The sequence below is a fragment of the Salmo salar genome, chromosome 01 (assembly GCF_965601325.2).
Source record: "Salmo salar chromosome 01, fSalSal1, whole genome shotgun sequence".
Classification (NCBI taxonomy): domain Eukaryota; kingdom Metazoa; phylum Chordata; class Actinopteri; order Salmoniformes; family Salmonidae; genus Salmo; species Salmo salar.
In genome coordinates, this window is record NC_138291.1 from 67570354 (window position 1) to 67587370 (window position 17017).

Genomic DNA, 17017 nt, shown 5'->3' on the forward strand with positions numbered 1-17017 from the left:
GGGAAATGGCGTTAACTAAGGAGCATTGCTTGTGTTCGGTCATGCTTCGCACTGCCATGCTCTAACACACTTGGCTCTGGTTATCATTTCATTGACTCTGTTGGGTAAACACACAATGCAAATGTTGAACCCGCACAGTCCATTTCCCTCTTCCTCCCTCCCTCCTTCACTCTATCCCTCCCTCCAGTGGTTGACTGTGGGGGAGGGAGATTTGATGAATGATCAGGCTATTTAGTCACACAGGTTTTTATTTTTAGCTGGATCACATTATGTCTGGCCTGGAGGAGGCTTGTTTGTGCTTGTGGAACGCCAGAGGAAGTTGTGGAACTGCTCTGAGATTACTACTTGATGGCTTCATGTAGAATGGATGGATAGGATCATGGATACAGTCTAATTTTGCACATGAATCAGATGTTGAATGCAGCCGATAATGTTGATACAGCACTATATGCAGTCCCACTCTTAACTTTCCTACAGTGACACCACACTTGCCTGGCTCACTTAGCTCTATCCCTCTGACGAAGGCGTCTCCCTTGAGAATGTGCTGAGATAGCACAGTTTGGAATTAAATCCAGCACATATAGGGCTCCTCCAGGACTAGCACAGTGTAAACACTGATGTAGCTAGCTGATATCACTACTTTGTGCCTCTACTTCCTCCTCAACCCTGCCAGGGTTGGATCAACAAGTGTTCAGTAATGGAGCCTAGCATGTTTCCTGTGTCCATGCCAGCCACTAAAACCAAGGGCATTTTCGTTATCCGCACCAGTTACCTCCGCTCTCTGGAATGCCCAATGGCTCACAGGCTATTATTTTCGCATGGATAGCACCAATAATGAATGGAGGCTAGTTTTTTAAAATTATTTCGTTTTTGTTTGTGGTTGGGATTTCTCAACTGCGCTTTAGCATTGTGTGAGGAGGACTGATGGGATCGGGTGGTGCGGATTTGATCAGTAGTTTCAGCCACCACACACGCATGAAACCAGATATGCACTTACCAATTTACTCTCTCACAGCACAGAATACTGTAGGTCACGAAAGCACACTGACACATACACACACATTGTCACAGATGCACACACCCAAACTCAGTCACTCTTGATCAAACTCAGTCATGTTGAGTATAGTATGGCTTAGGTAAGGTATTGAGTCTGACTCAGTACTATAAACTTGGCTGCAATAGTGATACACAAGCAGAAACAGTCTGTATATAGCACTGCAAATGTACGGTAGCTCTATATAACCGTACTGTATGTATGAAACTATGAATATGGTTGTTCTATTTGTACTGATTATTGCTTTGGAACTTCTGTAATGCCGGCTTAGGGGTGAGGGGTTTGCCAGACGCAAAAGGGTGCGCTTCCTGTGTACTAACAAAAGCACAAACAGGAAGTACCCGTGACGCACTCCATAGGGAAATGGTCCTCCGAATTGAAGGCTATGTTACAGGACTGTTTTGCTAGCGCTGACTGGAATGATTCGGGACTCCGCCGATAGCATCGACGAGCTAACCACCTCCGCCTTGGGCTTCATCAGGAAATGCATCCCCAATGTTGTCCCCACACCCGCTTCCCCAATCAAAAGTCCTGGATTAACACAGAGGTACGCTCTAAACTAAAGGACAGGGCAACCACACACAGGGCTATCTCAGCCAACACAAAGGCTACGGCTGAGGAAACGAATGGTATTTCATGGTGCATTCTCAGAGCATGCACTGACCAGGTGGCAGGCATCTTCACATCATTTTCAACCTCTCTGTAATCCCCACGTCTCAAGCTGACCACCATCATTCACATTCCCAAGAACTGTAAGGCTACCTGCCACAATGACTACTGCCCTCTAAAGTGATTTGAAAGTTATGGCATACATGACCTCCATCATTCCAGACACCTTAGACCAACTCCAATTTGCATTCCGCCCCAACAGATCTACAGACAATTGCACTCCACACTGCCCTCTCCCACCTGGACAAGAGGAATATCTATGTGAGAATGCTGATAATCGATTACTGCTCAGCATTCAACACCATAGTGCCCTCCAAGCTCCTCACCAAACTCGGGACCCTGGGACTGAACACCTCCCTCTGCAACTGGATCCTGGACTTCTTGATGGGCCGACCCTAGGTGGATAAAGTAGGCGACAACACCTCCGCCATGCTGACCCTCAACACGGGGCCCCCCACACACAACTCCAACTCCATCATCATGTTTGCTGACTACACGAAGGTGGTAGGCCTGAACACCAACAGCGATGAGACCGCCTACAGGGAGGAGGTCCGAGAACTGGTAGTGTGGTGCCAGGACAACCACCTCTTCCTCAACTTCAGCAAGACCAAGGAGCTGATCGTGGACTACAGAAAACAGGGGGGATGCACACCCCTGTCCACATCGACAGGGCCGCAGTGGAGAGGGTCAAGAGCTTCAAGTTCCTCGGTGTACACATCACTGATGACTTAACATGGTCCTTTCACACCAGAACAGTCTTGAAGAAGGCACGGAATCGCCTCTTCTCCCTTAGGAGGCTGAAACAATTTGGCATGGCCCCTCAGATCCTCAGGAACTTTTACAGCTGCCCCATTGAGAGCATACTGACTGGTTGTATCAATTTCTGGTATGGCAACTGCACCACTCGGAACTGGAAGTCCATACAGCGGGCAGTGGGGACGGCCCAGCACATCACTTGGGGTGAGCTCCCAGCCATTCAGGACGAACATGCCAGGCGGTATCTGAGAAAGGCCAGAAAAATTGCCAAAGACTCCAGCCACCCGAGACATGGACTGTTTTTCATGCTCCCGGTCTGCGGTTGTGAGGCCGGTTGGACGTACTGCCAAATATTCTAAAACAACATGGAGGTGGCTTATGATAGAGAAATTAACATTAAATTCTCAGGCGACATCTCTGGGAGACATGCCTGCAGTCAGCATGCCAATTGCAATCTCCCTCAAAACTTGAGACATTTGTGGCATTGTGTTGTGTGACAAAACTGCACATGTTAGAGTGGCCTTTTATTGTCACAAGCACAAGTTACACCTGTGTAATGATCATACTGTTTAATCAGCTTCTTGATATGCCACACTGTCAGGTGGATGGATTATATTGGCAAAGGAGAAATGCTCACTGACAGGGATGCAAACAAATTTGTGCACACAATTTTAGAGAAGCTTTTTGTGCAAATGGAAGATTTCTGGAATGTTTTATTTCAGCTCATGAAACATGGGGCCAACACATTACATTTTGTGTTTATATTTTAGTTCAGTGTATATATCACCATTAGTATCTCCTACTACCAGTCACTTTATGTGTAAAACCACTCCAATACCCCTGCACATTGAATAAGGTACTGGCACTGATGTGTATATACTTCATTCTTGTGTTTCTTTAACTCACATTGTAGTTCTTGTGGTTTTAAATGTTTTTAATTATATTATCTATGGTATTATTAAAATTGCATTGTTGGGAAAGAGCTCTCAAGGTAATAATTTCACTGTACTGTTTTACACCTATTGTGCACGTGGTGAATAAACTTTTAAACTTTGGTCTTCGGATGAGGACAGATGAGGAGTATTAGCTGCTGGTTGGAAAAGGAAATGTGAATGTGGAAATTTGAGGCTGGTTACAACCTGTCTTCTGCCTGGCATCTAGAGAGAATTACTAGAAAGGAGGGAATGTTGGGAACAGATGAGGTTTTACGAATTGTTGGTGGAATTCTGTCCTCTCTAATCTAAGTAGGATTGGTGGGGGAATCATTTTATTTTCTGTTAATTGAGATGTTAGTTTGCCATTTCACTCTGTTCATGTTTATTGACATTTGACTTGTTAGTGTGGAGAGCAAATCCGATTGACTTTAACGAGCATAATTGCATGAGGATGTGATTTCCCAATTCTCTGAGGCTGTTTTTACATGTGAAATTGATTCAAAAGGCAAAATCCATCTTCAATCACAATGGGTGTGTATGCATATGTCCTGAAGGTGAGAATTAGATGTGAGTTAGGCCTCACCTTAGGATAATTAACCCAGTGAATAACCACACACACACACACACACACACGACTCTGTAGAGAAACTAGGTGTGAGGTGTCAGGACTATTGCGTAATAGCCTAGGTCTCCCATGGATTGCTTCGCACAGTGAAAAAGCTGAAATTCACTACTTTCATTCATCTGCTTCATTCATCTGCTTCATATTTAGCATCACATTGAAGTGTTTTACCATTTCCTTTTCAGCACAACCAGTGCTACAAGTAAAAAACAATTTGACATAAACAGCTGCCTTTATGAGTTTTATTGACAAATGTCAATAAACAAATATGGTCCGCCAAGCAAAAACCCGATAAAAAAATGATTTGTAAAAATACTGTAAGTACAGAAATTGTTTGCTGATGTAAAAAAAAGGGCTTTGTAAATACATTTGATTTGGTTTGCTAAGTGGGAAATGAATATCCAACTAGTCAGTGACAATTGTGTGTAGTTTAGCGTTTGTGACAGCAACTATGTGAGTTTATTACAGTATCATAGACACTATGTCCTGGGGCTTCCTATAATATTCTATGTAAAATAACTTCTTACCTTCTAACGACTCTTGTGTGGCTTGTGAGAGTGCAAACAGCAGTTCCGACTGTTTACATAAGACAAAGCATTGCACTTTTTTTTTACTTGCGAAATACTGTACCAAACACCTCAGATGTAAAATTGTGCAACTAAAACATCCTCGGCAAAAACGTCAAAATTAATTACCGATTTCTTGAGTTATCTTAGATTTGTTCTGAGGATTTTGAGGAACTGAAATGGGCTTCAGTGTCTCATGGGGGACAAGCATAATTGACCAAAAACTGAATCAGTCAGGAAACAAACCTCCAAGACTGAAATCAAATTGTTCTAATGAGCAACAGAAAAACATACGTGCCAATCGGTGTGTTCAGTGGCTCTTTAAATGTGTGGTGGTATTTAGCCTAGTGGATAAGAGCGCTGGACCAGTAACCAAAAGGTTGTTCGTTCAAATCCCCAAGCTGACTAGGTGAAAAATCTATGTCCCCTTGAGCAAGGCACTTAATCCTAATTTCTCCTGTAAGTCGCTGTGGATAAGAGCATCTACTAAAAATGGAACAAGGTGTTGCTGTAGGTTCCATGTAGGCCTAGCAGTGCTCCTGTGGCCTATGCCAAGACTACATCTAAAGGAACAATAGTGTTTGGCTACAGTGAGAATAAAAGGTTTCTGTTATTCAGCAAGTGTGTATGGTGTTAAAAACCACTCCCCTGTAATTCCCCACATAGTGTATATTGTGGTTGTGAACTATGTGTCTATCATTTCATCCATTCTCCCTGTAGTCATTTACAAGCTGAATTTAGGGCTCTAACTATATTGAGCTCCAAAAGTATTGGGACAGGACACATTGTTTGTTGTACCGGCCTTTGGATTTGAAATTATACAATGATTATGATGTTAAAATGAAGACTGTCAGCTTTAATTTGAGGGTATTTTTCTTCCATATCGGGTGAAATGGCGCCGGAAGAAATGGCAGCAGTTTTACAGGCGCCCAACCAAGTGTGCTATTATGCTTCTTTTTCTCGGGTTTTGTAACTTATTTTGTACATAATGTTTCTGCAACCGTATCTTACGGCAAAAATAGCTTCTGGATATCAGGACAGCAATCGCTCACCTCGGATTAGATGAAGATTGTTTTCTTCAACAAGCAGGACGCACACGACATTCTCTGTACACCCGACAAGGCCAACATCCCAGTTATTTGCAAGAGGAGAAAAGGAGGTACAGAGGACACAGAGCGGGGTGCCTCATAAGGATCCGCAGAAGGCGAGTTTGAAAGCTGCCATTACCGTCAATATTACTCGCCAACGTGCAAACATTGGACAATAAATTAGACAAGGTACAGTCACGAATATCCTACCAACGGGACATCAAAAACTGTAACATCCTATCTTTCACGGAATCATGGCTGAATGATGACATGGATATTCAGCTAGCGGGATATACCCTGCCCCGGCAAGATAGAACAGCACACTCCGGTAAGACGTTGGGGGGGGGGGGGGGGTCTGTGTATATTTGTAAACAACAGCTGGTGCACGAAATCTAAGGAAGTCTCTAGATTTTGCTCGCCTGAAGTAGAGCATCTTGTGATAAAATGCAGACCACACTATTTGCTTAGTTTTAAGCTATACTTTCCGTGGCTGTTTATTTACCACCATAGACGGATGCTGGCACTAAGACCGCACTCAGTCAGCTGTATAAGGAAATAAGCAAACAGGAAACCGCTCACCCAGAGGCGGCGCTCCTAGTGGCCAGAGACTTTAATGCAGGGAAACTTAAATCCGTTCTACCGAATTTCTATCAATATGTTAAATGTGCAACCAGAGGGGGAAAAAATCTAGATCACCTGTACTCCACACACAGAGACGCGTACAAAGCTCTCCCTCGCCCTCCGTTTGGTAAATCCGACCACAATTCTATCCTCCTGATTCCTGCTTAGAAGCAAAAATTTCAAGCAGGAAGCACCAGTGACTCGGTCTATAAAAAAGTGGTCAGGTGAAACAGATGCTGAACCACAAGGACTGTTTTGTTATCACAGACTGGAACATGTTCCGGGATTCCCCCGATGGCATTGAGGAGTACACCACATCAGTCACTGGCTTTATCAATAAGTGCATCGAGGACGTCGTCCCCACAGTGACTGTACGTACATACCCCAAACAGAAGCCATGGATTACAGGCAACATTCGCACTGAGCTAAAGGGTAGAGCTGCCACTTTCAAGGTGTGGGACTCTAATCCGGAAGCTTATAAGAAATCCTGCAATGCCCTCCGACGAACCATCAAACAGGCAAAGCGTCAATACAGGACTAAGATTCAATCCTACTACACCGGCTCCGACGCTCGTCTTATGTGGCAGGGCTTGCAAACTATTACAGACTACAAAGGGTAGCAAAGCCGCAAGCTGCTGTGACGACCCTCCCACTCTGTCTGCCTTATTCTCTCTCTTTGTTCTTGTTTCCTTATTAGGATGCCGGTGGGCGGAGTTGGGAGGGGCGTCAGCTACATGGGAAACACCTGGGCCTGGGTGTGTTCCATGATAAATAGACCTCTTCCACATTGATTGGGAAGATTCTCTCCATGCAGACACCTTTATTTGATTTCTGTTGTGGTAGTTTTGTGGCTTTTGGTTGTTTGCTTTGGCACCCTTCAACACCCTGCATTATTACATTCATGCATGCAAAACACTCACTTACACTACTGATTACACACACCATTGTTAATTGTAATTGGTTTACTTTAGTTAACCTCTATGGGACCGGCGGGACGAATTCGTCCCACCTACGTAACATCCACTGCCAGCCTGTGGCGCGATTTTCAAAATCTTCAAAATCCTATTACTTCAATTTCTCAAACATATGACTATTTTACAGCCATTTAAAGATAAGACTCTCGTTAATCTAACCACACTGTCCGATTTCAAAAAGGCTTTACAACGAAAGCAAAACATTAGATTATGTCAGCAGAGTACCAAGCCAGAAATAATCAGACACCCATTTTTCAAGCCAGCATATAATGTCACCAAAACCCAGAAGACAGCTAAATGCAGCACTCACCTTTGATGATCTTCATCAGATGACAACCCTAGGACATTATGTTATACAATACATGCATGTTTTGTTCAATCAAGTTCATATTTATATCAAAAACCAGCTTTTTACATTAGCATGTGACGTTCAGAACTAGCATACCCCCCGCAAACTTACGGGGAATTCGCTAACATTTTACTAAATTACTCACGATAAACGTTCACAAAAAGCATAACAATTATTTTAAGAATTATAGATACAGACCTCCTCTATGCACTCGATATGTCCGATTTTAAAATAGCTTTTTGGTGAAAGCACATTTTGCAATATTCTAAGTATATAGCCCAGGCATCACGGGCTCGCTATTTAGACACCCGGCAAGTTTAGCACTCACCATAATCATATTTACTATTATAAAAATGTCATTACCTTTTGTTGTCTTCGTCAGAATGCACACCCAGGACGTCTACTTCAATAACAAATGTTGGTTTGGTCCAAAATAATCCATCGTTATATCCGAATAGCGGCGTTTTGTTCGTGCGTTCCAGACACTATCCGAAATAGTAAAGAAGTGTCGCGCGCTTGGCGCAATTCCTGACAATAAAATTCAAAGTATTCAATTGCCGTACGTCGAAGCATGTCAACCGCTGTTTAAAATCAATTTTTACGTCATTTTTCTCGTAGAAAAGCGGTAATATTCCGACAGGGAATCTCCTTTTCGGCAAACAGAGGAAAAAATCCCAAAGGCGGGGGCGGTCGGGGTCACGCGCATAAGCTAGTGTCTCTTGATGGGCCACTTGAGAAAGGCGATAATGTGTTTCAGCCTGGGGCTGGAATGACGACATTCTCTTTTTTCCCGGGCTATGAGAGCCTATGGACGACGTGGGAAGTGTCACGTTAGAGCAGAGATCCTTAGTAAATGATAGAGATGGCAAAGAAGTTCCAGAAATGGTCAGACAGGCCACTTCCTGTAAAGGAATCTCTCAGGTTTTGACCTGCCATTTGAGTTCTGTTATACTCACAGACACCATTCAAACAGTTTTAGAAAATTTAGGGTGTTTTCTATCCATATGTAATAAGTATATGCATATTCTAGTTACTGAGTAGGAGTGGTAACCAGATTAAATCGGGTATGTTTTTTATCCAGCCGTGTCAATGCTGCCCCCTAGCCCTAACAGGTTATTAATAAATATATATTTTGGTATTCCTTGTCTCCACGTTGTCTCCCTTTTGTTACGAGCTTTGAGCCGGTTCGTAACACTGCCCAGTGACACGAGCCTACCAGACGAGCTAAATCACTTCTATGCTTGCTTCGAGGCAAGCAACACTGAGGCATGCATGAGAGCATCAGCTGTTCCGGACGACTGTGTGATCACGCTCTCTGTAGCCGACGTGAGTAAGACCTTTAAACAGGTCAACGTTCACAAGGCTGCGAGGCAAGACGGATTACCAGGACGTGTGCTCCGGGCATGTGCTGACCAACTGGCAGCTGTCTTCACTGACATTTTCAACATGTCCCTTATTGAGTCTGTAATGCCAACATGTTTCAAGCAGATCACCATAGTCCCTGTGCCCAAGAACACGAAGGCAACTTGCCTAAATGTCTACAGACACGTAGCACTCATGTCCGTATCCATGAAGTGCTTTGAAAGGCTGGTAATGGCTCACATCAACACCATTATCCCAGAAACCCTAGACCCACTTCAATTTGCATACCGCCCAAACAGATCCACAGTTGACACAATCTCTATTGCACTCCACACTGCCCTTTCCCACCTGGACAAAAGGAACACCTACGTGAGAATGCTATTCATTGACTGCAGCTCAGCTATCAACACCGTAGTACCCTCAAAGCTCATCACTAAGCTAAGGATCCTGGGACTAAACACCTCCCTCTGCAACTGGATCCTGGACTTCCTGACGGGCCGCCCCCAGGTGGTGAGGGAAGGTAGCAACACATCTGCCACACTGGAGCCCCTCAGGGGTGTGTGCTCAGTCCCCTCCTGTACTCCCGGTTCACCCATGACTGCATGGCCAGGCACGACTCCAACACCATCATTAAGTTTGCAGACGACACAACAGTGGTAGGCCTGATCACCGACAACGACGAGACAGCCTATAGGGAGGAGGTCAGAGACCTGGCTGGGTGGTGCCAGAAAGGGTGCTGCCAGAATAACAACCTACCCCTTAACATAACCAAGACTAAGGAGATGATTGTGAACTACAGGAAAAGGAGGACCGAGCACGCTCCCATTCTCATCGACGGGGCTGTAGTGGAGCAGGTCGAGAGCTTCAAGTTCCTTGGTGTCCACATCATCAACAAACTAGAATGGTCCAAACACACCAAGACAGTCATGAAGAGGGCACGACAAAGCCTATTCCCCCTCAGGAAACTAAAGATTTGGCATTGGTCTTCAGATCCTCAAAAGGTTCTACAGCTGCAATATCGAGAGCATCCTGACTGGTTGCATCACTGCCTGGTACGGCAATCCGACCACAAGGCACTACAGAGGGTAGTGCATACGGCCCAGTACATCACTGGGGCTAAGATGCCTTCCATCCAGGACCTCTACACCAGGCGGTGTCAGAGGAAGGCCCAGCCACCCCAGTCATACAGAGTTAATCAAATGGCTACCAGGACTATTTGCATTGTTTGCCGCCCCCCCCCCCCCCCCCCCTTTTACGCTGCTGCTGCTACTCTCTGTTTATCATATATGCATAGACACTTTAACGGGTGCATGTATATAGCCTCGCTACTGTTATAGCCTCGCTACTGTATATATTGTTTTCCGTTTTGTTAGTATACCTGACGGAACTGTTGGCTGTCGTTTTGTTGTTTTTTTGTTTAAGTGTTTTCATTAAAGTAAAGTAGGAGCACTCTACACGCTGCGCATTGGTCCCCTTTATACGACCCTCGTTACAGGACAAATTCACATATGTGTATTAAAGTAGTCAGTATTTCGTCCCATATTCCTAGCACACAATGATTACTTCAAGCTTGTGACTCTACAAATTGTTGGAGGCATTTGCAGTTTGTACGAGTGTGCATACGTCTGTGGGGGCAAGAGAAATTGCAGTGTAGAGAGAGGGGTTATTTATTTCTCCCTAAATCTCCCCTGCTGGTGGAGGGCGGAGTCTCATGGATTAATATCTTGTCATTGGCCTGGGTTCAGGCTCGTGAAGTGACGGGGGCACTTCTCCCCTCCTATCCACCTCTCCATTCCTGGGATGACAGGCATGGTGAGCATAGCTGAGCTGCAGCCCCTGTGGGAATACCTAAGTGGTTGGGTTGGTGTAGTGGCGTGGCGTGGGGCCCTGCTATGGCAGCAAACTGTGACACAAACACATGCAGGTACATATGTTAGACTTGTACTAGTCTCTGTCTACCTGCCAGTAATGGGTAAAGCTCCATTCTTTCCCCTCCTGTGTCAGTGTTTGTTCAAGGAGGTCCCTCTCTCTCCCATAACACACTCCTTTTTTTTATATGGGTATAGGAAATACGCTCTGATCAAGAGCTTTAGCTGAGTGAGGTGTGTGTGTGTGTGTGTGTGTGTGTGTGTGTGTGTGTGTGTGTGTGTGTGTGTGTGTGTGTGTGTGTGTGTGTGTGTGTGTGTGTGTGTGTGTGTGTACATTGTCTTCAGAAAGTATTCATATCCTCTTGACGTATTCAACATTTTGTTTTAGCCTGAATTCAAAATAGATATTTAGTCTCACCCATCTACACCCATAATGACAAAGTGAAAACATGTTTTTAGAAATGTTTATATCAGAAATATCTCTCTTCCATACGTTTTCACACCCCTGACTCAATACATGTTAGAATCACCTTTGGCAGCGATTACAGCTGTGAGTCTTTCTTGGTAAGTCTCTAAGAGCGTTGCACACAATATTCGCACATTATTCTTTTAGAAATTCTTCCCAGCTCTGTCAAGTTGGTAGTTGATCATTGGTATACAGCCATTTTCAAGTCTTGCCATAGATTTTCAAGCTGATTTAAGTCAAAACAGTAACTAGGCCACGCAGGAACATTTAATGTCATCTTGGTAACAGTGTATTATTTGGCCTTGTATTTTAAGTTATTGTCCTGCTGAAAGGTGAATTTGATTCCCAGTGTCTGTAGGAAAGCATACTGAACCAGGTTTTCCTCTAGGATTTTGCCTGTGCGTAGCTATATTCCAGGTTCTTGTATCATTAAAAACTCCCTAGTCCTTGCCGATGATAAGCATACCCATAACATGATGCAGCCACCACCATGCTTGAAAATATGAAGAGCGATACTCAGTGAAGTGTTGTGTTGGATTTGCCCAAAACATAATGCTTTGTATTCAGGACATAAATGTAATTTCTTTGCCACGTTTGTTGCACTTTTACATTAGTGCCTTATTCTGTACAGTCCTCCTTTTCACTCTGGCATTTAGGTTAGTATTGTGGAGGAACTACAATGTTGTTGATCCATCCTCAGTGTTTTCCTATCACAGCCATCAAACTCTGTAACTGTTTTAAAGTCACCTTTGGCATCATGGTGAAATCCCTGAGCGGTTTCCTTCCTCTCCGATAATTGAGTTAGAAAGGACGGCTGTATCTTTGTAGTGACTGGGTGTATTGATACACCATCCAAAGTGTAATTAATACCTTCACCATGCTCTAAGGGATATTCAATGCCTGCTATTTGTATTTTTACCCATCTACCAATAGGTGACCTTTGCGAGGCATTGGAAAGGGACCTTACAATTATCTGTATGTGTGGGTTGCAGAAATGAGGGTGTCATTCAAAAATCATTTTAAACACTATTATTGCACACAGAGTCCATGCAATGTATTATGTGACTTGTTAAGAGAAATTGTGCTCCTGAATTTATTTAGGCTTGCCATAACAAGGGGTTGCTTTTCATTTTTCATTAATTTGTAAGTTTCTAAAAACATAATTCCACTTTGACATTATGGGGTATTGTGTGTGTGTGTAGGCCAGTGACACAAAATATCAATTTAATACATTTTCAATTCAGGCTGTAACACAACAACATGTGGAAAAAGGTGGGTGCTCTACTGCAGATTATTAAAACCCCTTTCCCCAAATCTTGGTCTTAGCCCAATATGATTTAATAGGAAGCATATTGTAGAGAATACCACCCCCCCCCCCCCCCTCCCCCTTTCTGCCTCTCCCTCATTCCCCATCTCCTCTGTGTGTTATAATTAGAAGGGGGTACTACAAGGGTTGAAGAAAGAGGGAGAGGCCCTCAAAATATATCAGGTGACCACTGAAAGCATTGGCCTTCAGTGGTCACCTGATATATTATTGGTGTACCAGAATGTGTCTAAATGTTAGCTTTGTGCATGTTTTAGCCACAGAATGTAAAGCTGACATTGCCAAAGATAGTAAACATTAAAGTTATATAAACCCAGCACTTTATATTTTTATTTGATTTCTCTCATAACGTAGTGTATTTGGGAGCCCCAAACCAAAACATGTACGTTTTGTAAAAGCATTTGGTTAAAGTCTCTACCATTCCATTGTAACAGGAAGAAGTGAATGAGGGATTTGAGGAACATTAGAGTTGTCCATCATGTGTGCCGTGGGCTATAGAAACACACTCATCTCTATTCACCTCCATGCCTTCAACATCTGCTACTGGGAGAGAGGGACGCTTCACCCTTTCACTGCTGGAATGCCTCTGCTCTGGCTCTATTGTAAGGTTGAGGGAATGAATGGCTTGTTCCTCGCCATTCGTTCATTTTTGTAGAGCGTGTCCCTATTCTGATTATCAGCTGTTGTCAAACACACATGGCTGTGAAAATACGATTCTCTTCCTCAATAGTGTGCAGTGAATTCTAATAGATGAAAAGTCGAAATGAGTATGACATCCTGGCATTTAAAGCATACACATTTTTTGAAATTGCACATTATACTATAAAACGTTATATTTTTGCATAACCAAAAAGCCTACTGTTTAGAATGCAAATATGGGTATTCAGACACTGCCAGTCTAACTAGCCCTCTCTCGCGCTTTCTCTCTCTCATGCTTTCTCTCTCTCGTTAGTAAACACACACACGCACTCTCTTAAGCATACATGTAGTTGTCACCTAAATAGCCTGAATTACACACCTTGCATGGGCACCGTGTGTTTGTCGTGCACACACGTCTCTGGTCTCTGAAAGGAGAGATCACACCTAAGTAAACCCAGAGCTGCTCCAGAGTAATCTCTCCTCTCCTGAGGCCTTGTGACGTCCATTTGCTGGGTGTTTGCTCATTAGAGCATGCACGAACACACACACACACACACACACACTATACATTTTCCCTTTTGTCCAACACACAATTATTCATAAGTGTCAACTTGATGATGGGTGTGTGAGTTGGCCAGTGCAGTTCAAGAAGCTAGGTCAAGCTAAACAAGGAGGAGGAATCATATATAGAATATTATAAGTCTTCAGGAAAGCTTGCCGTTTTGCCTGGTGTGTGTTTTGGTGCTTCATCCCCTCAGTGCAGCAGGACAGGGGGAGACATGGGGTTGGGAGGAAGAGGATACCTTTATGGTTTGCAACTGATCTCACCATGTTGTCTTTCCGCTGTTTCCTCTGACTGTGAACAGACTAACCAGGACATTAACAAAACTAACTCCCTAGTGGGAGGGCGAATTCAGCTCCACCAGTGAAGCACAAGTCACACACCCACATGCCATAAAGACTTAGCTCTCAGGTTTCTCTGAACAACTCTCACAGAGTGTTACTGACGGGTTAATTAAGTTAGGTTGGTACATAGGTTGTGTGACCTGAATCAAGATTGAACAGTAAGACAACGATACTGTAAATGTCTTTTGTGTTATATCAATCAAAATCTCCCTTTCTCTTATTTCTTCTCTCAAACAGAAACTCCAGACTTTCCACAGCTTGAGCTGCCCTGGGTTCTCTGGACCGGACAGCTGTCAATCAAACATGCCCCCACCCTCCTCCAGGAGCTTGAGCCAATCGGAATCTTACTTCACCTGTGCGCCTGACCTAGGTGCTCAGACTCAACAGGAAGTGGATGAGGAGGAGGATGACTCTTCCTATGAGGAGCTGGACAGTGACTCTGCGTGTAGCCTGGACTCTAGGCCCTGGTCCCCATGCAGGGGAGTGGGGGAGAGAATGGGGGAGGGACACACCCTCTGGAAGGGTGAGTGTGGTACAGAGAAGGACCTCTACCAGCTGGGGGGAGAGCTGGACATCGACCAGATCGAGAGGAACTAAACGGAACATGAAGCCTTTGGATAAAGGATTGTCGTAACCTTTTGTGAATTTTGCAGAAAGACTGAGAATTTAGAACTTCATGACCACGCGAAGGATGCCTTACGTATGATAGGGGGATATTGAGCTGATTGGAACATTACAAGGATGTTTGCGAATACTGTGGGAGGCAAGGGATGTTGTACTGTATGTGATGTCAATGAAGGACAAAGCACGTGAAACGGTTGATAGAAAGTGTTGCATGTTGACTTTGGTTGAACTTTGAGGTCCTGCGGGACAAACAGTTGTTTTGAACTGTCTCGTTGTCTTTCTGAATTTAAAGGCAGTTGCTTTCGCTTGGTGACGTGCGGCCTAACTCTGGAGTGGGGATCGAGGGATAGTCTTTAACACCTCCAAAAACTCCTCTCTCCTCTAAAATTGAGTACTTCCATATACAACTGGACAGAACTAACGGTAAGGTTTTAGTACTGTAGCATTTGCAGCAGACGTACGTTACAACTTCTGCTTTTCTCTACCAGACTAGGGGGACATGATGGCCTGAGAGAGAGAGGGATGAATTAGAGCAGGAGAGAAACAATATGTTATTTTCATATATACCCCCCCTTGACCCTTTTCTTCAACTATTTTTACAGGAAGAATATCCCCCGCTGAATTCCAAGTTAACCCCTATACCATAAGCACTCCTGTAGATCTGAAAAAGTGAAAGTACCGGTATTACTTTCCTTCTGATTGGCTGTGTGGAGTTTTCACTATATATGCTTACATCTATCCAAGTGTTTCAGGTCTTCAGGAGTGCCTAGGGGATAGGGGTCAATTTGGAATTCATAAAGTATTCACACATCATCGCTGAATGTAAATAAGCTTTAAGGAGTTTGGAAATACCTGGCGATTTGTTCGGTCAGATACATGTCCTTTTCAACCTCAGAAACCCCTGCTCGAAACAAACCTTTTTGACTTTTTATAGATTCTAATATGCAAAATGTATATTTGAATAAACACAGAATTTTAAGTCTTCAGTTCTAATATCAATGTATATTTTTCTAAATGTATGTCTTTATGATCTGTTTGTGAAGGATCAGGAATAAGAGACCTTACTTTAATAGTACAGACATGAAATAAAAACGCAAACTGCCGTGGTCATGTTGTGTTTCATTATTATCAGGGTGCCATTATACATGATGGTACAGCTTGACATTAAGCCTTCATGTCATAAACATGACATAGTGTGTGTTTACATAGATGTGCTTCTGATCTGATGTCCTCTAATTGTTTATGAAGTCATTGAACTGCCATTGACTTTGGCATATCATGCCACGTAAGCCGTTTATACCCTGTGATAGATACAGTCAGGTAAACATCTGTGTGCTCTATGATGCTGTTACACAACCCACCGGCACCAAACAAAATGGCAGGAAGTCTAGACACAGAATACCCCCGCAACGCCACTGACCTCTGAGGCAAGAGGAAGTGATGTCACAGCCACCGGAATGCTTCTTCTCTCCTCAGTTCAGTTGGAAGGCAGACAGACACGTCGCCAAGGTGGGGCTGTTTTGCCTGGGGATATCCTGTCATGTGTATCTAATGTCTGTCCATGTCTGGGGGAGTTAAAAGAACCTGCTGCCACAGTGAAGAAAAGAAGACTTAAAATTAGGTTCTAGAGTTATGTCTACACTGTATTTTCTTCTGCCCCCGGGGTGCTTCGTTGTTCAAGTAAAGTCTTAGAGGAGTGTAGGTTTCCCACAGTGGACTCATAGGGAGAAGTGTGCGGACCTGTTTGCAACGTCTCTCACAACCAGGATGTTGCAACCAGCTGAATGCCCTATCCAAACTCTAACCCCAGCGGGGTGTTACCTTACCACATCACACACACACACACACACACAGCCAAAGGCCCTTGAATGAATGCTGACTGTCCACTCTGTCAGTAAACAGAGAGAACTTGTAAACTGGTCTGAAAATATTTGGACTTTCTCACATCCGTGAAGGGATGGGATGTACTCCCAATGATTCCATCTCTCCTCAGAGCTGTTGTCACAGCTGCCCACACAGTGCCAGAGGGGATTACCGATTCAATCAAAGGATGGATGGAAGCCCGGAGGTTTGAGGAGGGGATGCTGGGAGGATTGATGGGGGGTGAAATATTAAATGAAGGAAAGGCAGGCTGTCTTGGCTGTTGAAAGCAACAAACCTCCAGCTCACAGCCCATTTCTCTCTTCAGCACAAT

General features: G+C 44.0%; 1 protein-coding gene across 3 annotated transcripts in view; it reads left to right on the forward strand.

The window, feature by feature from the left end:
- LOC106607475 (protein FAM53B) overlaps nt 1–15926 on the forward strand; it is a 55440-nt gene extending 39514 nt beyond the window's left edge. For all 3 annotated transcript variants that reach the window (XM_014204460.3, XM_045721214.2, XM_045721222.2), the window contains one exon: nt 14437–15926. In XM_014204460.3, coding sequence (XP_014059935.1) covers nt 14437–14796 — 360 coding nt within the window. In that variant the 3' untranslated portion in view covers nt 14797–15926. The remainder of the gene's footprint in view (nt 1–14436) is intronic.
- The last annotated feature ends 1091 nt before the right edge of the window (nt 15927–17017 follow it).